The 25499-nt window shown below is 47.3% G+C and overlaps 1 protein-coding gene and 1 non-coding gene across 2 annotated transcripts in view; one reads left to right on the top strand and one right to left on the bottom strand.

Moving 5' to 3' along the window:
- LOC123665840 (BTB/POZ domain-containing protein 7) overlaps positions 1 to 25499 on the bottom strand; it is a gene marked incomplete at its 3' end in the record, with an annotated part of 50649 nt that overhangs the window by 10956 nt on the left and 14194 nt on the right. Inside the window, exons 10-15 of the mRNA XM_045600073.1 lie at positions 24799 to 24931; positions 23362 to 23473; positions 22712 to 22783; positions 21432 to 21505; positions 14813 to 14938; positions 11690 to 11857 (exon numbers count right to left, since the gene is read on the bottom strand). Of these exons, the coding sequence (XP_045456029.1) occupies positions 11690 to 11857; positions 14813 to 14938; positions 21432 to 21505; positions 22712 to 22783; positions 23362 to 23473; positions 24799 to 24931 (685 nt within the window). The remainder of the gene's footprint in view (positions 1 to 11689; positions 11858 to 14812; positions 14939 to 21431; positions 21506 to 22711; positions 22784 to 23361; positions 23474 to 24798; positions 24932 to 25499) is intronic.
- Positions 23945 to 24063, top strand: LOC123666298. Its single transcript, XR_006745207.1, has one exon. It is a non-coding gene; the product is annotated as a 5S ribosomal RNA (ribosomal RNA).

Below are 25499 nucleotides of genomic sequence, written 5' to 3'. Positions count from 1 at the left end.
CGGCGTGACCGTGTCGGTGTGTTCAGGGTCAGTGTGTTCAGGGTGTACCTTGATCTCGTCCAGGTAGGGCAGGAAGCAGCGCGGCGGGCGGAAGGCGCCCCGCCCCAGCCACGCGTCCGCCGAGCCGCGCTCCGGATACTCCGAGTGTCGAGTGACACCGGCGTGACCGTGTCGGTGTGTTCAGGGTCAGTGTGTTCAGGGTGTACCTTGATCTCGTCCAGGTAGGGCAGGAAGCAGCGCGGCGGGCGGAAGGCGCCCCGCCCCAGCCACGCGTCCGCCGAGCCGCGCTCCGGATACTCCGAGTGTCGAGTGACACCGGCGTGACCGTGTCGGTGTGTTCAGGGTCAGTGTGTTCAGGGTGTACCTTGATCTCGTCCAGGTAGGGCAGGAAGCAGCGCGGCGGGCGGAAGGCGCCCCGCCCCAGCCACGCGTCCGCCGAGCCGCGCTCCGGATACTCCGAGTGTCGAGTGACACCGGCGTGACCGTGTCGGTGTGTTCAGGGTCAGTGTGTTCAGGGTGTACCTTGATCTCGTCCAGGTAGGGCAGGAAGCAGCGCGGCGGGCGGAAGGCGCCCCGCCCCAGCCACGCGTCCGCCGAGCCGCGCTCCGGATACTCCGAGTGTCGAGTGACACCGGCGTGACCGTGTCGGTGTGTTCAGGGTCAGTGTGTTCAGGGTGTACCTTGATCTCGTCCAGGTAGGGCAGGAAGCAGCGCGGCGGGCGGAAGGCGCCCCGCCCCAGCCACGCGTCCGCCGAGCCGCGCTCCGGATACTCCGAGTGTCGAGTGACACCGGCGTGACCGTGTCGGTGTGTTCAGGGTCAGTGTGTTCAGGGTGTACCTTGATCTCGTCCAGGTAGGGCAGGAAGCAGCGCGGCGGGCGGAAGGCGCCCCGCCCCAGCCACGCGTCCGCCGAGCCGCGCTCCGGATACTCCGAGTGTCGAGTGACACCGGCGTGACCGTGTCGGTGTGTTCAGGGTCAGTGTGTTCAGGGTGTACCTTGATCTCGTCCAGGTAGGGCAGGAAGCAGCGCGGCGGGCGGAAGGCGCCCCGCCCCAGCCACGCGTCCGCCGAGCCGCGCTCCGGATACTCCGAGTGTCGAGTGACACCGGCGTGACCGTGTCGGTGTGTTCAGGGTCAGTGTGTTCAGGGTGTACCTTGATCTCGTCCAGGTAGGGCAGGAAGCAGCGCGGCGGGCGGAAGGCGCCCCGCCCCAGCCACGCGTCCGCCGAGCCGCGCTCCGGATACTCCGAGTGTCGAGTGACACCGGCGTGACCGTGTCGGTGTGTTCAGGGTCAGTGTGTTCAGGGTGTACCTTGATCTCGTCCAGGTAGGGCAGGAAGCAGCGCGGCGGGCGGAAGGCGCCCCGCCCCAGCCACGCGTCCGCCGAGCCGCGCTCCGGATACTCCGAGTGTCGAGTGACACCGGCGTGACCGTGTCGGTGTGTTCAGGGTCAGTGTGTTCAGGGTGTACCTTGATCTCGTCCAGGTAGGGCAGGAAGCAGCGCGGCGGGCGGAAGGCGCCCCGCCCCAGCCACGCGTCCGCCGAGCCGCGCTCCGGATACTCCGAGTGTCGAGTGACACCGGCGTGACCGTGTCGGTGTGTTCAGGGTCAGTGTGTTCAGGGTGTACCTTGATCTCGTCCAGGTAGGGCAGGAAGCAGCGCGGCGGGCGGAAGGCGCCCCGCCCCAGCCACGCGTCCGCCGAGCCGCGCTCCGGATACTCCGAGTGTCGAGTGACACCGGCGTGACCGTGTCGGTGTGTTCAGGGTCAGTGTGTTCAGGGTGTACCTTGATCTCGTCCAGGTAGGGCAGGAAGCAGCGCGGCGGGCGGAAGGCGCCCCGCCCCAGCCACGCGTCCGCCGAGCCGCGCTCCGGATACTCCGAGTGTCGAGTGACACCGGCGTGACCGTGTCGGTGTGTTCAGGGTCAGTGTGTTCAGGGTGTACCTTGATCTCGTCCAGGTAGGGCAGGAAGCAGCGCGGCGGGCGGAAGGCGCCCCGCCCCAGCCACGCGTCCGCCGAGCCGCGCTCCGGATACTCCGAGTGTCGAGTGACACCGGCGTGACCGTGTCGGTGTGTTCAGGGTCAGTGTGTTCAGGGTGTACCTTGATCTCGTCCAGGTAGGGCAGGAAGCAGCGCGGCGGGCGGAAGGCGCCCCGCCCCAGCCACGCGTCCGCCGAGCCGCGCTCCGGATACTCCGAGTGTCGAGTGACACCGGCGTGACCGTGTCGGTGTGTTCAGGGTCAGTGTGTTCAGGGTGTACCTTGATCTCGTCCAGGTAGGGCAGGAAGCAGCGCGGCGGGCGGAAGGCGCCCCGCCCCAGCCACGCGTCCGCCGAGCCGCGCTCCGGATACTCCGAGTGTCGAGTGACACCGGCGTGACCGTGTCGGTGTGTTCAGGGTCAGTGTGTTCAGGGTGTACCTTGATCTCGTCCAGGTAGGGCAGGAAGCAGCGCGGCGGGCGGAAGGCGCCCCGCCCCAGCCACGCGTCCGCCGAGCCGCGCTCCGGATACTCCGAGTGTCGAGTGACACCGGCGTGACCGTGTCGGTGTGTTCAGGGTCAGTGTGTTCAGGGTGTACCTTGATCTCGTCCAGGTAGGGCAGGAAGCAGCGCGGCGGGCGGAAGGCGCCCCGCCCCAGCCACGCGTCCGCCGAGCCGCGCTCCGGATACTCCGAGTGTCGAGTGACACCGGCGTGACCGTGTCGGTGTGTTCAGGGTCAGTGTGTTCAGGGTGTACCTTGATCTCGTCCAGGTAGGGCAGGAAGCAGCGCGGCGGGCGGAAGGCGCCCCGCCCCAGCCACGCGTCCGCCGAGCCGCGCTCCGGATACTCCGAGTGTCGAGTGACACCGGCGTGACCGTGTCGGTGTGTTCAGGGTCAGTGTGTTCAGGGTGTACCTTGATCTCGTCCAGGTAGGGCAGGAAGCAGCGCGGCGGGCGGAAGGCGCCCCGCCCCAGCCACGCGTCCGCCGAGCCGCGCTCCGGATACTCCGAGTGTCGAGTGACACCGGCGTGACCGTGTCGGTGTGTTCAGGGTCAGTGTGTTCAGGGTGTACCTTGATCTCGTCCAGGTAGGGCAGGAAGCAGCGCGGCGGGCGGAAGGCGCCCCGCCCCAGCCACGCGTCCGCCGAGCCGCGCTCCGGATACTCCGAGTGTCGAGTGACACCGGCGTGACCGTGTCGGTGTGTTCAGGGTCAGTGTGTTCAGGGTGTACCTTGATCTCGTCCAGGTAGGGCAGGAAGCAGCGCGGCGGGCGGAAGGCGCCCCGCCCCAGCCACGCGTCCGCCGAGCCGCGCTCCGGATACTCCGAGTGTCGAGTGACACCGGCGTGACCGTGTCGGTGTGTTCAGGGTCAGTGTGTTCAGGGTGTACCTTGATCTCGTCCAGGTAGGGCAGGAAGCAGCGCGGCGGGCGGAAGGCGCCCCGCCCCAGCCACGCGTCCGCCGAGCCGCGCTCCGGATACTCCGAGTGTCGAGTGACACCGGCGTGACCGTGTCGGTGTGTTCAGGGTCAGTGTGTTCAGGGTGTACCTTGATCTCGTCCAGGTAGGGCAGGAAGCAGCGCGGCGGGCGGAAGGCGCCCCGCCCCAGCCACGCGTCCGCCGAGCCGCGCTCCGGATACTCCGAGTGTCGAGTGACACCGGCGTGACCGTGTCGGTGTGTTCAGGGTCAGTGTGTTCAGGGTGTACCTTGATCTCGTCCAGGTAGGGCAGGAAGCAGCGCGGCGGGCGGAAGGCGCCCCGCCCCAGCCACGCGTCCGCCGAGCCGCGCTCCGGATACTCCGAGTGTCGAGTGACACCGGCGTGACCGTGTCGGTGTGTTCAGGGTCAGTGTGTTCAGGGTGTACCTTGATCTCGTCCAGGTAGGGCAGGAAGCAGCGCGGCGGGCGGAAGGCGCCCCGCCCCAGCCACGCGTCCGCCGAGCCGCGCTCCGGATACTCCGAGTGTCGAGTGACACCGGCGTGACCGTGTCGGTGTGTTCAGGGTCAGTGTGTTCAGGGTGTACCTTGATCTCGTCCAGGTAGGGCAGGAAGCAGCGCGGCGGGCGGAAGGCGCCCCGCCCCAGCCACGCGTCCGCCGAGCCGCGCTCCGGATACTCCGAGTGTCGAGTGACACCGGCGTGACCGTGTCGGTGTGTTCAGGGTCAGTGTGTTCAGGGTGTACCTTGATCTCGTCCAGGTAGGGCAGGAAGCAGCGCGGCGGGCGGAAGGCGCCCCGCCCCAGCCACGCGTCCGCCGAGCCGCGCTCCGGATACTCCGAGTGTCGAGTGACACCGGCGTGACCGTGTCGGTGTGTTCAGGGTCAGTGTGTTCAGGGTGTACCTTGATCTCGTCCAGGTAGGGCAGGAAGCAGCGCGGCGGGCGGAAGGCGCCCCGCCCCAGCCACGCGTCCGCCGAGCCGCGCTCCGGATACTCCGAGTGTCGAGTGACACCGGCGTGACCGTGTCGGTGTGTTCAGGGTCAGTGTGTTCAGGGTGTACCTTGATCTCGTCCAGGTAGGGCAGGAAGCAGCGCGGCGGGCGGAAGGCGCCCCGCCCCAGCCACGCGTCCGCCGAGCCGCGCTCCGGATACTCCGAGTGTCGAGTGACACCGGCGTGACCGTGTCGGTGTGTTCAGGGTCAGTGTGTTCAGGGTGTACCTTGATCTCGTCCAGGTAGGGCAGGAAGCAGCGCGGCGGGCGGAAGGCGCCCCGCCCCAGCCACGCGTCCGCCGAGCCGCGCTCCGGATACTCCGAGTGTCGAGTGACACCGGCGTGACCGTGTCGGTGTGTTCAGGGTCAGTGTGTTCAGGGTGTACCTTGATCTCGTCCAGGTAGGGCAGGAAGCAGCGCGGCGGGCGGAAGGCGCCCCGCCCCAGCCACGCGTCCGCCGAGCCGCGCTCCGGATACTCCGAGTGTCGAGTGACACCGGCGTGACCGTGTCGGTGTGTTCAGGGTCAGTGTGTTCAGGGTGTACCTTGATCTCGTCCAGGTAGGGCAGGAAGCAGCGCGGCGGGCGGAAGGCGCCCCGCCCCAGCCACGCGTCCGCCGAGCCGCGCTCCGGATACTCCGAGTGTCGAGTGACACCGGCGTGACCGTGTCGGTGTGTTCAGGGTCAGTGTGTTCAGGGTGTACCTTGATCTCGTCCAGGTAGGGCAGGAAGCAGCGCGGCGGGCGGAAGGCGCCCCGCCCCAGCCACGCGTCCGCCGAGCCGCGCTCCGGATACTCCGAGTGTCGAGTGACACCGGCGTGACCGTGTCGGTGTGTTCAGGGTCAGTGTGTTCAGGGTGTACCTTGATCTCGTCCAGGTAGGGCAGGAAGCAGCGCGGCGGGCGGAAGGCGCCCCGCCCCAGCCACGCGTCCGCCGAGCCGCGCTCCGGATACTCCGAGTGTCGAGTGACACCGGCGTGACCGTGTCGGTGTGTTCAGGGTCAGTGTGTTCAGGGTGTACCTTGATCTCGTCCAGGTAGGGCAGGAAGCAGCGCGGCGGGCGGAAGGCGCCCCGCCCCAGCCACGCGTCCGCCGAGCCGCGCTCCGGATACTCCGAGTGTCGAGTGACACCGGCGTGACCGTGTCGGTGTGTTCAGGGTCAGTGTGTTCAGGGTGTACCTTGATCTCGTCCAGGTAGGGCAGGAAGCAGCGCGGCGGGCGGAAGGCGCCCCGCCCCAGCCACGCGTCCGCCGAGCCGCGCTCCGGATACTCCGAGTGTCGAGTGACACCGGCGTGACCGTGTCGGTGTGTTCAGGGTCAGTGTGTTCAGGGTGTACCTTGATCTCGTCCAGGTAGGGCAGGAAGCAGCGCGGCGGGCGGAAGGCGCCCCGCCCCAGCCACGCGTCCGCCGAGCCGCGCTCCGGATACTCCGAGTGTCGAGTGACACCGGCGTGACCGTGTCGGTGTGTTCAGGGTCAGTGTGTTCAGGGTGTACCTTGATCTCGTCCAGGTAGGGCAGGAAGCAGCGCGGCGGGCGGAAGGCGCCCCGCCCCAGCCACGCGTCCGCCGAGCCGCGCTCCGGATACTCCGAGTGTCGAGTGACACCGGCGTGACCGTGTCGGTGTGTTCAGGGTCAGTGTGTTCAGGGTGTACCTTGATCTCGTCCAGGTAGGGCAGGAAGCAGCGCGGCGGGCGGAAGGCGCCCCGCCCCAGCCACGCGTCCGCCGAGCCGCGCTCCGGATACTCCGAGTGTCGAGTGACACCGGCGTGACCGTGTCGGTGTGTTCAGGGTCAGTGTGTTCAGGGTGTACCTTGATCTCGTCCAGGTAGGGCAGGAAGCAGCGCGGCGGGCGGAAGGCGCCCCGCCCCAGCCACGCGTCCGCCGAGCCGCGCTCCGGATACTCCGAGTGTCGAGTGACACCGGCGTGACCGTGTCGGTGTGTTCAGGGTCAGTGTGTTCAGGGTGTACCTTGATCTCGTCCAGGTAGGGCAGGAAGCAGCGCGGCGGGCGGAAGGCGCCCCGCCCCAGCCACGCGTCCGCCGAGCCGCGCTCCGGATACTCCGAGTGTCGAGTGACACCGGCGTGACCGTGTCGGTGTGTTCAGGGTCAGTGTGTTCAGGGTGTACCTTGATCTCGTCCAGGTAGGGCAGGAAGCAGCGCGGCGGGCGGAAGGCGCCCCGCCCCAGCCACGCGTCCGCCGAGCCGCGCTCCGGATACTCCGAGTGTCGAGTGACACCGGCGTGACCGTGTCGGTGTGTTCAGGGTCAGTGTGTTCAGGGTGTACCTTGATCTCGTCCAGGTAGGGCAGGAAGCAGCGCGGCGGGCGGAAGGCGCCCCGCCCCAGCCACGCGTCCGCCGAGCCGCGCTCCGGATACTCCGAGTGTCGAGTGACACCGGCGTGACCGTGTCGGTGTGTTCAGGGTCAGTGTGTTCAGGGTGTACCTTGATCTCGTCCAGGTAGGGCAGGAAGCAGCGCGGCGGGCGGAAGGCGCCCCGCCCCAGCCACGCGTCCGCCGAGCCGCGCTCCGGATACTCCGAGTGTCGAGTGACACCGGCGTGACCGTGTCGGTGTGTTCAGGGTCAGTGTGTTCAGGGTGTACCTTGATCTCGTCCAGGTAGGGCAGGAAGCAGCGCGGCGGGCGGAAGGCGCCCCGCCCCAGCCACGCGTCCGCCGAGCCGCGCTCCGGATACTCCGAGTGTCGAGTGACACCGGCGTGACCGTGTCGGTGTGTTCAGGGTCAGTGTGTTCAGGGTGTACCTTGATCTCGTCCAGGTAGGGCAGGAAGCAGCGCGGCGGGCGGAAGGCGCCCCGCCCCAGCCACGCGTCCGCCGAGCCGCGCTCCGGATACTCCGAGTGTCGAGTGACACCGGCGTGACCGTGTCGGTGTGTTCAGGGTCAGTGTGTTCAGGGTGTACCTTGATCTCGTCCAGGTAGGGCAGGAAGCAGCGCGGCGGGCGGAAGGCGCCCCGCCCCAGCCACGCGTCCGCCGAGCCGCGCTCCGCCGGCGGCGCCGCCACGATCCCGCGCCGCACCGCCTGCGGACACCCGCGTCACACTCGGCGTCACACTCGGCGTCACACGCGGCCGAGGAGCCGTTCGGAGCGACATTTATTTGCATACTTATGGATACTGACTGCTCAACTAAATCCATAGTAGGCTTAATTCACGCAATTAGCGTTCACTCGTTAGGGATTGCGAACTCACATTCCCGCGTCTCAAATACGAGAATCCGAAGATCCCACACATTTAAAACGAGCGCTAAATTTTTCGGGTTATATGCTCAAAATTTTTTTTTAATAATTAGAGGCAATCAATGATAATACATATAGCAAGTGCTCTGGTTTGGTACGTGTACCATGTACGCGTCAAAACACCAGAGGTGTACAGATCCGATTCCCGCTTGGTATGGTTATTTGCATTTGTACAACTATTTTTTTTCCGGTTTGTATGTCTGTTCCTGTACGTCTCCACCCCGTGCCCCGGAGAGCACGTTGAGCTTTCGGACCCGGTTGTTATCATATACACCCGAGTGCCTAGTGCGAGTTTATTCACAAAACATGACAGAAACGCGTTTATACTTGAAGATTATTTTGCATGGGAATTCAAACATTGCAGCCTAGACGATAAAGAATAGTATACGATACCATCGATACAGAGCCATCTAGCGGCAAACGCGAGAACTAGGTTAAAATGCCGGATTTCCCATACAAAATGAAGTTAAAATTTACGCCCGTTATTGCGAGACGGATTAAACAAAACTCGTACTAGGCACTCTGATAGCGATCGTTACTCGTTGTAAGGAACATGTCCGCCATCAGTAGAGCAGCGTCGTGGATTAGACTCCGACCCTTCTCTCACATGGAGTTAAGAGGCCTATGCCCAGCGGTGGGATTTTACAGACTGAAGCGTTACATGAGTGAGGTCTGTATCAGAGACCGGCGACTGTACTAGAGGACCGGTATTGCACATGGCCGGTCTCTGCACCAGATTTAAATGTAACATAATCGATGGCTCCTAAGTATACTGAGTCAACTCTACTTTTAATAACTTTATTTTTTTGTTACATAGGTAGATAGGAAATCAAGTAAACGTTATTAATATCTTAAAAAATGAAATTATAATAATAATAATAATAATAAATATCTACACAATACACACACGGTCGTCTGTTCCTAAAGTAAGCAACTTAATGCTTGTGTTATAGGTAACAGCCGACTGGTATACAGCTACATATTTTTTTTCAACTACTACTTACATACTTATAAATAATACATATATAAATATATAAATAAATATTAATATTACACCCAGACTCGGGGTGGGAATCGAACCCACAACCCTCGGAGCAGAAAGCAGGGTCACTACAAACTGCGCCAACGGGCTAGTCATATATCAAAAGTAGGAGCCACCGATAAGCCGCCGGCCCACCTGCTGCAGCACGTCGCAGTCGGGCGGCAGGTGCTCCAGGCGCAGCAGCGGCAGCAGGTCGGCCAGCACCTCGCGCAGCACGGCGTCGTGCGGCGGGCGGCGGCGGGGGCGGGCGCCGCGCCGCTGCGGCGTGTGCCACACCAGGTTCGGCTCTGGGGGGGGATGATTATGTAGCGACATCTATCGACTAGCATACACACTAGAGGAAAACTGACGTGTCCTACATCACGCTGTCAAAGTTATCAAAGTGATTGAGTATATATAATATATATATATATATATATAAATATAGATATATATATTTTTTTTCTTTATTCGGTTCACAAATTGAATGATACAATATAAAAAAAAGGTTTATGTATGTAATAATGTGAAAGGTGTACAATGTTCATTCTTATTACAGTGAACACAGCATATATATACATGATCCCGACAACAACCGTCGGGGCGTTAGCCCACCAGGCACTACATCCGTCTGGTCGGAGGATCCTCCCTTTGCGATGGCGGACGAGAAATTCACAACCTATTCCTCGCAACACCAAATTTATATATTTTTTATAAAAATTGTTTGTTGATAGATGTCAATAATTGGTATTTTGTACTATGCGATTTGGCTGTAAATTCTATTAATTCGACTAAATATTTTATTGCAATAATTGTGTTTGCTCGCAAACGAAAAAAAACCGACTTCAATTATATCGAAGAGTAATACAACGTAGATCGACGAAAAAATAATCAAGTAACTACGCGTTATCAAAGATTATTCAAAAAGTAGTTATCAGATCTCGATAAAATTTATATGTAACCACATGATAAACATCAGCTTTTGATTAAATTAAAAATTATCAAAATCGGTACACCCAGTAAAAAGTTATTGCGGGTTTTCGAGAGTTTCCCTCGATTTCTCTGGGATTCCATCATCAAATCCTGGTTTCCTTATCATGGTACAAAACTAAGGATATCCCCTTTCCAACAAAAAAAGAATTATCAAAATCGGTCCATCCAGTAGAAAGTTATGCGGTATAAATACAACGTGGGTCGACGAAAAAAGCGTCAAGTAAAAACGCATTATTAGATATAGCTCGAAAAGTACTTGTTAGATCTCAAATAAATTTAAATGGGACCAATTGGCACACACCACCTTTCGATTAAAAAAAAATTGTCGAAATCGGTCCACACGGTCAAAAGTTCTGATGTAACATACATAAAAAAAATACAGTCGAATTGAGAACCTCCTCCTTTTTTGGAAGTCGGTTATTTATACTTACATATATAAAAATAAGCGGGTAGTGGAATATAATATTATTATTATTTTTAGCAAAGATATCGAATACTTTATAATTACTTCACTCATTGAATAGCTCATTCGCTAAACTAGTACGTGACTATCGTCACTGACAGCGGGAATATTAAAGAATCGTTTTTCAGTAACACGTAGCTGTCAGCGCTGAGCGTCGTATGTACGTTACGTATTTTTGCGTCCGTATTCTATGGCGGTCAGTACGTAACTAAAACGTCTTGCACTAAGCTGTTAGCGAACAGTCAACGTGATTCTTAAATTAGCTAATAATTGCTTTTCAATAGCAAATCTGCGCGATTTCACGCGACACAGTGGAGTTAATCAGTGATCAGTGAGACGTATAAATGATTTGAGATTGTGGGATTCCAAAATCTTTCAAGATTGATAAATCCCTCAATCTCGGGATTGAATATAATTTTGCTAGGTTATGAAAATACAATGCAATATTAATCTTAAAACCGAAGTCGCTTCTTTTACTTTATTTTGGATTTCTTTTTGTGAAATTTGTACTGTATAAGAAATTAAAAACATTTAATGAAACAAAATGTTACATAAACAATAATAGAAACGTAAACATCATTCATCATCATCATCATTACAGCCTATCACAGTCCACAGCTGGACATAGGCCTCCATAAGTTTACGCCAAAAATAGCGTGAACTCATGTGTTTTGCCCATAGTCACCACGTTAAAAACGTAAACGAAAACAAAAAATTACTAAATCCATTCCATATTCTTTATCCATTAAAAAAAATTAAAAAATTATGTAACAAAAAAATCATCTTTCAAAACATTTTTAAATATCATATCAAAAATTGACCGCTCCATCGAGGATCGAACCCGCGTCTCCGGCTGACCGTGTCGATTTTTGATATGATATTTCAAAATGTTCAGAATTCAATTACGTAGTACTATGATATTGGGATTAAAAGTGTCAATGCAGCAACGGCGTAATGTTCCCGCGGATTTAGTTTTAATAATTATTTTTGTAAAAGCGATCATTCCATATTCTTACATCGAAGTGGAATCATCGTTCATAGGATTAAATTATTTTAATTAAAATATTAATAAAGTTAGTTTTAAAGTAATTTCGGTTTTTTTTTTCGATCTTCTGTCTGTCGCAAACATAATTATTCCTAATATGTGGGTAGCACAAAAATAAAATCGTACAAATTAATCATCTTTCAATCACAGATACAGAGACTCCCAAAACCGATCCCGGGATTTTAAAATCGAATCCCGGGATCCCGGGATTTCAAAATCGAATCCCGGGATTAGTAATCACAACACATTGCGACCCCGGGATTCCGAGATCCCGCTACGCAAATCTCAAAAATCCCGGGTGCAATAATCCCAACAGATTGCAATCCCGGGTTTCCGGGATCAGTAATCCCAACACATTGCAATCTCGGGATCAGTAATCCCAACACTGTAATCCCGGGATCCCGGGATCAGTAATCCCAACAGTCTGTAATCCCGGGATCCCGGGATCAGTAATGGCGACACACTGCGCGCGCAGCTCACCGGGCGGGGCGGGCGGGTCGGGCGGGTTGGGCGGCTGCGCGGCGCGCTCGGCCCAGCGCAGCAGCGCGCGCAGCGCCTGCGCCTCGCCCGCCTGCAGGAAGGGCGAGCCCAGCGCCGCCGCCAGCGCGCCGCGCGGCAGGCGCCCCGCCGCGCCCGCCGCCATGGCCGCCGGGAACTCGTCGCGCAGGAAGCGCATCGCCTGCCTGCGGCACTCTGACGTCACTGCCGGGTCGGTGACCGCGCGGCACGAGCTCGCAGGCAACAATACTTGTTGCAGGCGTCTACGAGCTACGGTCATCGCTTACCATCGGGTCAACTACTACTCTAACTGATACGGCACAGCAGGAATTTCCCGCTCAAAATCTGGAGCGGCCCGACTGGGGTAGTACCTCGACCTTACGGAAGATCACAGCTAAGTAGTACTGCTTTCAAGCAGTATTGTGTTCCTGTTGGTGAGTAAGGTGACCAGAGCTCCTGGGGGGATTGGGGATTGGGTCGGCAACGCGCTTGCGATGCTTCTGGTGTTGCAGGCGTCTACAAGCTACGGTAATCGCTTACCATCTGGTGAGCCAAACGCTTGTTTGCCGACCTAGTTGTATAAAACAAAACCACATCGATGATACCCAGCCGTTCGTCTACAGGCGATAATTGTTTCCACAGATCAATATGGCGATTGTACAAACTCAAACTTAAAGGGGACTGTCCATTTTCGGCCCAGCGTGAACAGAATTTATACAAAAAAACAAATATACCGAAAATTTTCATATATTAAATCATGATTATTCGTGATTTTCAGTTGTATCAATATAAACTGATAAAAAGTTTATTTAATAAGTATTTTAATTCATTAATTATATACGTCTAGTTTATTTCCGGTTGGTGATTTGATTATACCACGTTGCCAGTCTTAAACAATTATTATTAGCGAACAATCGATTTTAAAATATTTTTAAATCAATTATCTGTTAAAATCGATTAAAAGTATTGTTAAATCGAATTATGTAATAAGAAAAAAAGTCTATAAAAGTGTATTTAGGAAAAAAAATTAACTTTGATGAAAAATAAACTATTTTAGAAACATTGTTATTGACTACATAAATAGTAAGCAATTAATTATATTAAATTCGATTATCGATTTAATCGATTTATTTTGTTTATTGAAAATATTATTTGTTATGGCAACCCTAAACTACAGACTTTTGCGTCATACATTCATTTGACTTCCATATTCTTTCATAGTGATATAGCAACCTACTGAAAGGTTTTCCGTCAACCGAGAATTCATCACTACTGCGACGTAAAATACACAGTAGGCATATTTATAAGTAGGAAAATATATTTTGTATTTATTTTATATGTAAACAATAAAGGTCAGGCAGAGAAGCCATAAAAAAATATTACTGCAACTGCATGGTTGGTCGACGGACAGTAGGTTGTTGTGCCCATGTCATGACAATTATTTGGTTTTTGGGCTGGAAATGGTTTCAAGATTTTATAAATCTATCTGCCTAGTTTTTAGATAACATTCTGCTAACGTACGAATCCGATTAGTAGAACAAAAATAACAAAAACAATGATTTTTTATTTCAGAAACCTTCTTGTAATTATCCACAAAAAAACAAAAAAGAAACACCAGCCGGCCTAGCATGCATACAACGAGATATCTCTTGACGAGAGAGAGAGATAATGTCTACATCGAGTATTTTCTCGATTACCCTAACATGCGCACTACGAGAGACAAAATTCTCTTCCGAAGACTTCGCCTTGTCGAGTAGAGAAACATTATCAACCATAATCACAACTGAATATCATTCTTATTTCTTATGTCGTAAAGTTGAATTTACAAGGTTATTGACCAATTTCAAACGAGTGACACATGTTTTATTTAACAATGTTCTCGGCCTTTTGGCTAAGATAAAAAGTGTATAAAACGGCGTAAGTAAATGAATTTAATTATATATGTAAAACAATATGCTCGTGTTGTGCTTTATATCTTGTCGCACATTAGATAATTGTAATTCTATCACGCATTGTTTTTTTTTTTTTTTAATTTTTAAACTTTTTGAATTTTTGAATTTTTTTTTTTTTTGATTATTGATTTTACTTTTATTCTATTTAATTTTATTTTTAGTTATTGATTTTTTTAATATAATTTTGTTTTGTTTTTTATTCTGAATGTTGTCTTGTCTTGTTGTACTAACCCAATATGGACTTATACTTTGGTCTGAAATAAAGTATTATTATTATTATTATTTAGAATAAGAAGCAACAGGGCGCAAATACGTTTTTTGTGTCATTATATGGCACACTTCACTCGACTTTTCGCATTTCCCGCTCTTCGTATACCGAAATTATATAATTATAATAGGGAAACGCCATGGTATACAAAAAATAGGCACCCGGTTTTATTTATTTTTTATTTATCGTCTTTCTCGTCGATAATATTGAAGACGAGAAGTTTCTCTTCCTAAAACGACAAAATTCGACAAAATTACGATGTCATGTTAGTTTCCGTAGAGATAAATATCACAGATCACTAAAATTTAATGATTATCTCTTCTTGACGTAACGAGAAGAATATCGCGTGCACGCATGTTAGCTACTGTAGACATAGAGAGATAATACGAGAAAAGGGGTAGACAAAATTTTGTCGTGGCGCGCATGCTAGGCCTGCAGGACACAAAACTATATCATTTTTCTAATTCCTACTTGTTGGTACTACTAACTTAATATATAATTATTATTCTCAGTGACTGTCCACTCGGGGCGGAAACCCCCATACAAAGCGGACAGTCCCCTTTAGTTCTAAGATCTCTTAATAGATGGCGCTATTGGTATTTGACGTCGCGCTTACATTATATTAAATTTGGTAGAATTTAGAAGTATAACTTTGAAATATAACATTGGTGCAGTTTATAGTGGCCCTGCTTTTCGCTTCACGAGTTGCGGTATATATATATATATTATTTTTATGTATAATTTTCAAAAAAACTTTCTTCCTATCACTAACTTACATATCCCTCACAACTTCCGTTCGCCACGCCCGCTCAAACTTTTCGTAACGCTCTCGTCCCGCACCCACCAGCTCAATCGACCGTGCATAACAAGTTTTACTTCAAAAATGTCTAGTAATATTGTGTGTGTGTGTATGTGTATACCGATGTAACCAGGCGGAGGCGTGCGGAGCCTGCGACCATCGCAATATATGCGGCAAAGTATCAGCGTTGAGGGCGCGAGCCATCGCATCCTCACACCCCTGCGCCACTATCGGCATCTCCAGGAACCTGCCGAGGTACAGATGATATTATAATTGTGTTGCTCGCAAACAAAAATAAAACCGACTGCAATTACATCGAAAAGTAATACAACGTAGGTGGACTAACAAAATCAACATACGCACTAGTCGCCACTACGATTTCAAATTTATCCGCGAACACACTCATATAATATATATATATATATATATATATATATATAATCTATAATATATATAAACGCGAAAGGTCACTCATCACGAAATCTCCGAGACTATAATACCTACAAACTTGAAATTTGGCAGGTAGGCTCCTTATAGGGCGTAATCTATTGCTAAAAATGGATTTGACGAAACTCGACCCCTAAGGGGGTAAAACGGGGGTTGGAAGTTTGTATGAAAGTCCCATGTTTTTGAAGTAAGAGACTTGAAATTTAAAATGTATGCTCTATAGATGGTAACAAGGTGCCCAAATAATGTTTCTTAGAAATCAACTCCCTTTTGGGGTTAAAACGGAGGATGTTACGTTGACCCACTCATCACGAAATCTCCGAAACTATAACAGCTACAAATTTGACATTTGGCAGGTAGGTTCCATATAAAGCGTAGTCATATGCTAAGAACTGATTTAACGTAACTTGACCCTTAAAGGGGTAAAACGGGGGTTGGAACTTTGTATGAAAGTCCTATGTTTTTGAAGTAAGAGATTTGAAATTTAAAATGTATGTATAGATAGTAAAAAGGTATCCAAATAATGTATCTTTAGAAATCAACTCCTTTTTGGGGTTAAAACGGGGGATGGTAGGTTGACTCACTCATCACGAAATCTCCGAAACTACAACAGTTATAAACTTGAAATTTGTCAGGTTTCTTATAAGGCGTAGACATCTGCTAAGAACTAATTTTACGAAACTCAACCCTTAAAAGGGTAAAACGGGGCTTGGAAGTTTAGATAAAAGTCCTATGTTTTTGAAGTAAGAGACTTGAAATTTAAAATGTATGCTCTATACATGGTGAGAAGGTGTTCAAATAATGCATTGTAATCTATATATATAAAAGAGAAAGATCACTGACTCACTCATCACGAGAACTCAAAAACTGCTGGATGGTCCATTCATCCAGGATGGACAAAGATGAAATTTGGCAGGGAGGTAGATTATAATTAATAGACGTCCGCTAAGAACGGATTTTGCGATATTCCACCGCTAAGTGGGTTTAATTGGGGTTGATAGTTTGTATGAAACTTATACAGCAGGGTCGGTTTAAAGCAAAATAACCGCGTTGCAACCCTATGTGTTCAAGAAACATCTATATTGATCACTTATAAGTAGTACAAAAAAATATATTTTTTACAATATCCAACCTTTACGTTACTAGAATACTTTTTATTTACCCCTGTCTTCACGGAGTCACGGAGAAGCGTGCGTTACGCTATTCTGTGACATATAGTTACGTAGAACCATATTAAAAACTGAATTGCATGCAGTATAGTTAAACATATTTACACTACAATACTACATTATTACTACATTATTTCATACCACAATTCTGACGAATTCAACGAACCATTTTGTTAAACGCGACGCGCGCTTCACGCGCACGTAGTCGCGGGCAACAGTTAGTGTATTATAAAACAAAGTCCCTAAAGTGTATGTGATCGATTCCCTCAAAATCTACGGAACGGATTTTCATGCGGTTTCATCAATGGAGAGAGGGCTTCAAGAGGAAGGCTTATGGAACGACTAAGCCGATTATGATGAGAGTTTCACTGGAAGTTTGCCGGAAAAACTTTGTGTCACACTGATTTCAACGCGGGCGAAGCCGCGGGCACAGCTAGTATATATATATATATATATATATATATATATATATACATCCAGATACATTTTTGGCGTCAAGCACAAACTGCGTTATTACGACGTCCCTCAGTTATGCTTACATTTTATATGTTTTTTCTGCGAATGTTGCTTATTTTTTTCATTTTAAATTCCGTGGGTTATATCAATTTCTTTAAATTTCTTTTTTGAGAATATTCTGCTTACAGTTGTGCCCAACCATTTATGAACCCCTTTCATGATACTTATGTTATTGCTTCCTCCATATATCCATATAGCCTCACTTAATGCACCGATTATTTAGCGTCCTATATAAGTAATGATGAAATGAGTGAGAAGTAAGCTGAAATGCGACGTTGCCAGTTTTCTAGTAGGTGTGATCATCTATCGTTAACTTAAGAAATAATTCTATTACGCTCGTTGAAATTTTAACATGTAACGGTCATAGGAACACCTCCAATTTTTCATCTTATAATAGCTCTCTTAATGAGTTGCAACATATATTTTATTTAGTCTTTTAACATTTTAATTATTGACGACGTAGCACATCATCAGAATAATAATATAATAAATAATTATTTATCGTTATGTCCATTTGTTATAAGTATTCTTTGCCGGTTCGTAGATTATGTCCACTTTCCTGCGAACCGTCAAAGAATAATAATAAATAATGTTCCCTTATCCTGCCACGGATACTTTCTGTACATTGAAGATATTTAAAAAAAGTGATACGGTCTATGAATACAGGTTACTGAATCGAACATTTTTTTTATATGTTTGTATGTGTCGTTGTGTCTTCATCACGCCAAAACAGCTAAACGGATTTCAAGTAATTTTAGAACATGGGTAACTGGGCATCCAAGAATACGAGGATATTATTTTTTCTTCTTCGCTGACGAATCTTATAGGTTAATTAAGTTTTATAGCCACAAATAGTTGTGCTGCCTGCTTTTACAAACAACATATTATTATCATTTTCAATATAAAAATGTCTCACGGCTAAAATATTTTTATACAGACTAAATAGTCTAACTACTTAACTCTATTTCACTAGAATGATTTACCTAAGTCGTCGTCTGGCAAATTTAAACGTTGTCAAACAATATTTACTTATAAAATATAAAGTATATCTTTTAAGTAGGTTTCTAATTTTTTTTTAAGTGGATAACAATAGTTTATTAAACATTATACATATTTACAATTCACAACTTAAGAACTAAATATTTACAGATAGTTTTGGTATAAATCATGTCCGCGTGGAATCGTGTCAAGAATGCTGACAGCATTTTCTCGTTGAATCGCTATGCCGATTCTCTGGGCAAAAAAATGCACTAGCCCTCTTGTCACCAGTGGAGGCAATAAGGCGAAGAGTTATCTCATTTAAAAAAAGATTTTGCACTGCTACTCCAAGGTCCAAGTGTTTCGACTGCAAATGGCACAAAGATGTAATTTGAAATTAATGACGAATACTTGTGCCGTTTAATCGTTTCAGCTTTTTCCGCTGTGGCTCCCGCTTTTAAGGCTGTTTCCCTGACATGAGAAGGAGCAAGTGTGTCAACGCAGGTTGCGTCCCACAAAAGCGCCCGTCCCCTTTCCCAGGGAACCAACGTCAATCCATCAGGTCTCTTGCCATCATTGCGACTAATTCCAGTAGGATATCGATAAGAGCAGGAAAGTCGATGGTGGCAAGAGCTTTTTTATGGTATCGTTTAGGGAACCGTGGCGGGAAAACCTACCTGAACTCTTGTTACAGGAAAGGCCGTGTAGTCCGAAAGAATCGACCTCTTTTCCGCACGGAGATCTGTGTTCAAAGCACAGTGGAGCTCCCAACCGGAGACCGAGAGCAATTCTAAAACTTTCATTGTCTAAAAGTGTCCCAAAGTTTTTTGACGGCATTGCGTGTAGCCTGGATTGGGTCAAAAGCCAGAACAGCTGCAAAAAAACTTCGTATCCTTAATAACAGTATGCGTCAAACTAACGTCCGTATATGTGTTACGTATTGCGTAGCCCTTACCTTATATACGGACGTCGTAAATCTGTATACCTACTATTCGAACCACTACATATTCGACGTCCATGACCAAACCGTCACTAAACAAAAAACACAAATTTTCAGTAGGGGCGCTCAGTAACCAAATAAAAAATCATTGCAAAAATGTATTAAATGTAACAGAACCTTTGTTTTTTCAGATTCAAAGACTGCTACCCAGCCTGGCTTCCATATTCATGCAAAAGAGTATAGATAATGTATATCTAATATATAAAATTCTCGTGTCGCGGTGTTTGTAGTTAAACTCCTCCGAAACGGCTTGACCGATTCTCATGAAATTTTTTGTGCATATTGGGTAGGTATGAGAATCGAACAACATCTATTTTTCATCCCCCTAAATGTTAAGGGTAGTCCACCCCTAAATTTAATTTTTAATTTTTAGATAAATTATTTTATTTTTTATTTTATTATGATTTGGCGTTGAAAAATACATACAACCCTATGTTTTCACCCTTCTACCACCAACCCCTATTTTAAAATAGCGTTTAGCGGCAAGACAACGTTTGCCGGGTCAGCTAGTTAACTTATAGAAATATTTTTATTTTTATGACAAAATAGTGTCACTTTTCCGTTTAATATGTAAATTCAATTCGTAAATTCGTTAAAGCCTCACTTTTTCCTTTTAAGTGTACTTTTATTTTATTTTACTACTTAAGCAGTATTTTGCAACCGAGCGTCAAATAAGCAGCGACACGTGCGTAGCAACTGTTTTTAAATGATTTGTTTTGACTTAATTGAATATTTCAAAACCTTCAAATACAGTCAGTTTGGCAACGTCGCAATAGGACGTCAAATAATCGGTTGTATCGGAAGAGTTTTAGCAGAGTATACGCTCTGTCGATATACGCGCTAGACTAGCGCTGCACCGTTGGTGCGGAATTTCGCGGAAGTTTTAGTTATACAAATGCAAATGTCTCAACGATTTTTTGGCTTCCGGCGATTTTTGTTGTACAGGTAGCTAGAGCCAAGAGGACTAATGGGACATCGATTAAAAAAGTGGCGTCCGATATGCGGACGTCTAAAGGAGGTGGACGCCAGTTTAGATGCATTTCGGCCCATGTGGGACGCCTAATTATTAGCAGGATGTATATATATATATATATATATATATATATATATATAGTAATAGGTCGAACTAGGAAACCTCCTCCCTTTTTTAAAGACGGTTAATTAAAATATTAAGGTTCGAAGACACGCCCCCCCCCCCCCCAGCTGTGTAGAACTTTACGTCTACCATGAGTTTCCAGAGACGATACACGTTAGCGAGTGTAGTAGAAAATTTGTATGGCAAGTTGAGCAGCGCCTCTACCGGATACTATCATTACTATATTTGGTACCATAAGTTTTCTCAGGACAGTTAAGTTAACTACACTCGTAAATGTCATTCTAGAGCGCCGATATTTTCATACAATTCGCTACCATGAGTAACATATTTGACAGATGTCACCCTGTTTAACGTTACTATTATAGTTGCGTCACTCACTTGAAAAAATCGTGCGAGAAGTTTATAATTATTAGGTTTATATACTATTTAATTGCATTATATTTGGTAGAACATAGCCCCGTTCCTAAAACACAATTTACGATATAATAATATTATTTTCTATATTCAATTTACGAAATAATATAATAATATAATACAAATTATACAATTTATTTATAAAATTATGATCACGATTTACGTAAATAAAGAAAGAGATAAATAACCATAACACTTAAATAAACACTTACTTTTTCATATAATCCACCATAAGTTCGAACTGGGAAGCATTAGTTCTCATTTTTTATATTTTATTGCTTTAGAATTATTGTATAACAATTAAACAATATGATTGTTTCACAAGTGTTTGACAACAACGTAAGTTAGACATTTAAGCTGACGGAATAAATTGAAAAAATTTAGAAGTTCTTGAGCTCGCATGAATACACTGTAATATGCTGCTTTGCATTTTTGTCGGATTATTTTAAACTTCGTTTAGACCTCACTTCATTCGAAAGTCATCATGTTTACTCTTTCTTTTTTCTATACGGAAGAAAGAGATAAAGATATTAGTAACTAATACCAATATAACGGATTTAAAACTATAAGTCTTATCGAGTGCTCGATAGACTCTATAGTGAAATTTAGAAATACTCAAAATAGGTATGGTATAGATAACTATTCCTGTTGCGTTTCTACGTTTACTACTGTAGTTATGTCATGTGCGCTTGTAACAAAAACTCATGGTAGAGGTACTTAACGATAACCGTAAAAGAGCTGTAGATAACGACACAAAAAATTCTACTAAGGTTATTAATTTGAAAAATTTAACATGCAATATTATTTTTTTCGCGGGGACAGTAATGAGGAAAGCCCGACGTAACAAATTATTATTTATTTAATTAATCATTAATTAACAAGTCGAACAAATTACATTAACAGATATTAACATAACAAGTCCAAGCATCGATCTGGAAAAGGATCTGACTAGACGACACTTAGACAAAATCCAAGTAGTAAATATTCAAGATCCAAAGAAGCCAGACAATTCCGTCATTTTCGAAATTGCCTACAAATCTGAATACAAATCTAATTAGCGTCTTTCAGTATATATATTTCTATGTATATATATATATATTTCTTTTTAATTCTTATTTACCTGGCTATCTCGTACAACTGAAACGCGTCATCCAACATTTGTAACGAAGACCCTCTTGGACCGCTGCCTCGCAACTGCAAAAGATAAACAGACAGAATTATTGACTTTTCTTTTATGTTTTTTTTTATACAACTAGGTCGGCAAACAAGCGTACGGCTCACCTGATGGTAAGCGATTACCGTAGCTTATAGACGTCTGCGACACCAGAAACATCGTTATGTCGCCGACCCTACCCCCATCCCCCCATGAGCTCTGGTCACCTCACTCACCACAGGAAGCCTACTTGAAAGCACCGCCCCACCTCTGTTATTGTAATCTATGTATTGGCACGGCGGTCCACTTTTGAAATAGTTGTGAGCTACTTGAAGGGTTGAATAAATAAAACCACAACAGTATTCTGGATCTACGTGTCGACAACCGACTCCGACGACCAATTGGATGACCCATCGACGATTTATTCAAATCATTGACCTTACATACCATACCGAACAAATAAAGGTTTAACGCGACCTACGTCGATCCGCACGCCATCTGTCGAGCGTTGCACAACTTATACATACAACGATATTGATTCATAAGCAGTATTGGTTAACGTTTTCAAAAATCTATTCCACGCTGACAAAAAGACGTTTTGTTGTTAAATACGTACAATTAAAACAAATCGTTTATTGAAATTTAATTTTTTTACATAAAAAACTTATGGAAGGCTTTTGAAAACTCTAAAGGAAAATTTACCCAAAATTAGCCATCTCGCTAAGACAGTGCTGGATTTAATTACATCCAGTTCGGTTAAGCTTGTTTACCTAATTAACCTTCCATCACATATCATCTCAAACCAGTAAACAATGTCTCACACAGAACGACACAAACGCTCTGACAGTGACAGACATTTGTCTTAATACAGCTCCTATACAACACGCATTCAGCCTGTAATATCCCACTACTGGGAATAGGCCTCTTTCTCCATGCAGGAGAAGGATCAGAGCTTTATCCACCACGCTGCTCCAATGCAGGTTGGCGGATATATTCCCTACTATGAGTAACGATCGCTATCAGGTGTACATGATAACAAACGGGACCGACTGCTTAACGAGCCCTCCGAGGCACGCTGGGGAGACCCTCGAGGACACACATCCAAACCGGAAACAAATATTTGTACAAATACAAAATCCACCCCGAGCGGGAGTCGAACCCGTAAACCGTCGGTGTTATAGGCGACAAATCATACCACTATTCCAGAGCGGTTGTTATACTTATACAACAAATCAAAGTCAACTCACCGTCCCGCCGTTCCCGCTGCTGTTGGTCGAAGATGGAGATGAGGAAGTCCTGCCTATGAGAGTGAGATCCACCTGAAATGAGATAAAAATATATATATCGATATATTCTATCCTATAAATATATTTCTAATGTATAAAATTCTCGTGTCATGGTATTAAACATTGAGCTCCTCCGAAATGGCTCGACCGATTTTAATAAAATTTTGTGGGCATATCGGGTAGTTCTGAGAATCGGCCAACATCTATTTTTCATACCCCTAAGTTATAAGGGGGGGGATTAAGCGGGTTAATAACATATATGGCAAAGCAACGTTTGCGGGGTCAGCTAGTAATATATAAAATTCTCGCGTAACAGTGTTAGTGGTCCGTTCCTCCGAAACGGCTCAACCAATTCTTATGAAACTTTCTTATTTAGCGTGCTTTAGACTACAAAAGTTAAGTAAAACTTCTTTAGCTCCATCTGACTCATATTTCCCTCTCAACTTCCGTTCGCCACGCCTGATCACACTTTTCCTAACGCTCTCGTCACGCAATCACCAGCTTACTCTCCCCAAGTCAAGTGTACGTAAAGAAGTTTTACTTCAAAAACGCTCTTAGGGAATATCATTTCTGTCAATTTGGTCAAGTGTGAGTTGTCCCACGAATCACACCTGGTCGGTGTAGGCGGCGTGCAGCAGCGCTCGGGCGAACCTCCTCGGCAGGACCTTCTCGTCCACACACACCGTGCCCGCTCCGCTGGCGCCGCGCCTGGACATCACACTCCTGGAGGAAGAAACATTTGCATGTTATAGAAATTGACAACATTTTATTAAATTCGATTCAGTCTGTAACATCGCACTGCTGGGCATAGGCCTCTTTCTCCGTCTAGGTCCTAGACCCTTAATTAAGCTCAAACCTATCTATCTAGGAGATATCTAGGATCTAAATCTAGGAGAAGGGTTTGAGCTTAATCCCATTGCGAGTTGGCAGATATGGAAAATTTTATTACCCTAAATCTAAATTCATATTCGAGGAGGCCTGAACAGAACCTTTGAAACATTACCGTACAATATATTACGGTTGATGTCCAGCTATTACCGATATGAATTCTTCCGAGAAGAATTGTCAAGATTTTTTTTTTCTTTTGAGGCTTTTCTATTTTTTATTAAATTAACAATCACTAGCTCTAAAATAGTTGAAGTAAGCATGAGGGATAAAATTCTTAAGGATCAAACGCGTCAGAGTTACGGATTTTTAAACGTCCATACCACGTTGAATACACCGGTTCTCGTCTGATCACCGAAGTTAAGCAATGTCGGGCGCGGTCAATACTTGAATGGGTGACCGCCTGGGAACACCGCGTGACGTTGGCTTTTTGTTTTTTTTTTCAATTAGTTTGCCAAAGCAGTTTCACTTCTGACATGTGTATTTTGTACGTACGCAAAATTTTTTTTTTGAACATCGTGCCTTATAATACCATAGGTGATAAAGCTAGGACGTGGTCAGACGATGAGGGATTTTTTTATAAAATTACTTACGTATGCTTACAAGCATATACATTTTCTTTTACAATACACAGCTAGACTATAGCCCACCACTGACACTATCCACCCGTAATACCTCCTCTAAAACCCAAATCTCATAATCATAGGGGGCATTATGACTAATACCTAGCTAACTGAGGTAGGGCACACCAGGATGTTGTTGTTGTACACGGGCTATTTTCCGCAACTCGACGTCTTGATGCGCCTTTTTTGCGTGAATAAGGGGCACACCAGGATATATCCTGCTCAAAATCTGGAGCAGCCTTACTGGGGACGTCCCTCGACCTTACAGAAAATCTAAGCAAAATGTTTTAGTATTTTAATATTTGCGCTCTGCTTATTATATGTGTTAGTTGTTAGTGGAAACTTGACTGATTTATGGACCATTTTGTTGCTGTTCTTTTTTACTTTGTGTTATATTGTACTGTTTGTTTCCCAAATAAAAATAAATAAATAAATTAATAAAATAATACTGCTTTCAAAGAGTGTCTCCGTTCGTTCGTAAGGTAACCAGAGCTCTCATTTCACGCGTCTCTAAGCCAACCCCCCCCCCCCCCCGCTCACCGGAAGAACCTGGAGCGCGCGGCCAGCAGCAGGCGGTGGCACGGCAGCTCCAGCGCGCTGCGGAAGCCGTACTGCCCCCCTCCACCCGCCGCGCCCTCCACCTGCCACGACAGGCGCGCGTCGCACAGCTCGCCTGCAACACGGACATAAGTCTCAAGATCAAAATTATACTTGTAATACCCATTTACGATATTTTTATAACAGTTTGATGTCACGTTACATTTTAATATTTCGAATTCTTATCAGTTCAGCACAACAAACGGCCAGACATACTCCGACGCTCTCGCAAAGACGTTCTGAGCCCTAGATCGAAAGGCTTACTCTACATCACCAAACGTACGTACTAGCGGAACGTGTGTGCGTTTGGGCGGGTGCGAGCGTGCGTGCGTGCGTGTGTGCGTTCGTACGTTTCTGCGTAAGTGCCCGCAGCATTCGAGTGGGTGTATGAGTGCGTATATGCGTGCATGTGTGTGTTCGTGAAAGTGCGCGATGCGTGTCTGCGTGCGTGTGTGTATTGCATGCGTTTGTGTGCGTGCGTATATGCTTGCATTTGCATGCGTACGTGCGTGTATGCGTGCGTGTGTGTGTGTGTGTCTGTGCGTGCGTGTCGTACAGTGGCCACACTCACCGGAGTCGAGCAGGTAGCGCATGTCGCGGTGGAGCGCGTCCGGAGAGAACCCGAGCAGGTCCGCGAGCGTGCG

This window comes from Melitaea cinxia, chromosome 25, assembly GCF_905220565.1.
Source record: "Melitaea cinxia chromosome 25, ilMelCinx1.1, whole genome shotgun sequence".
NCBI lineage: Eukaryota > Metazoa > Arthropoda > Insecta > Lepidoptera > Nymphalidae > Melitaea > Melitaea cinxia.
Note: the sequence above shows the minus strand (reverse complement) of the source record. Positions and strands in the feature narration are given on the sequence as shown.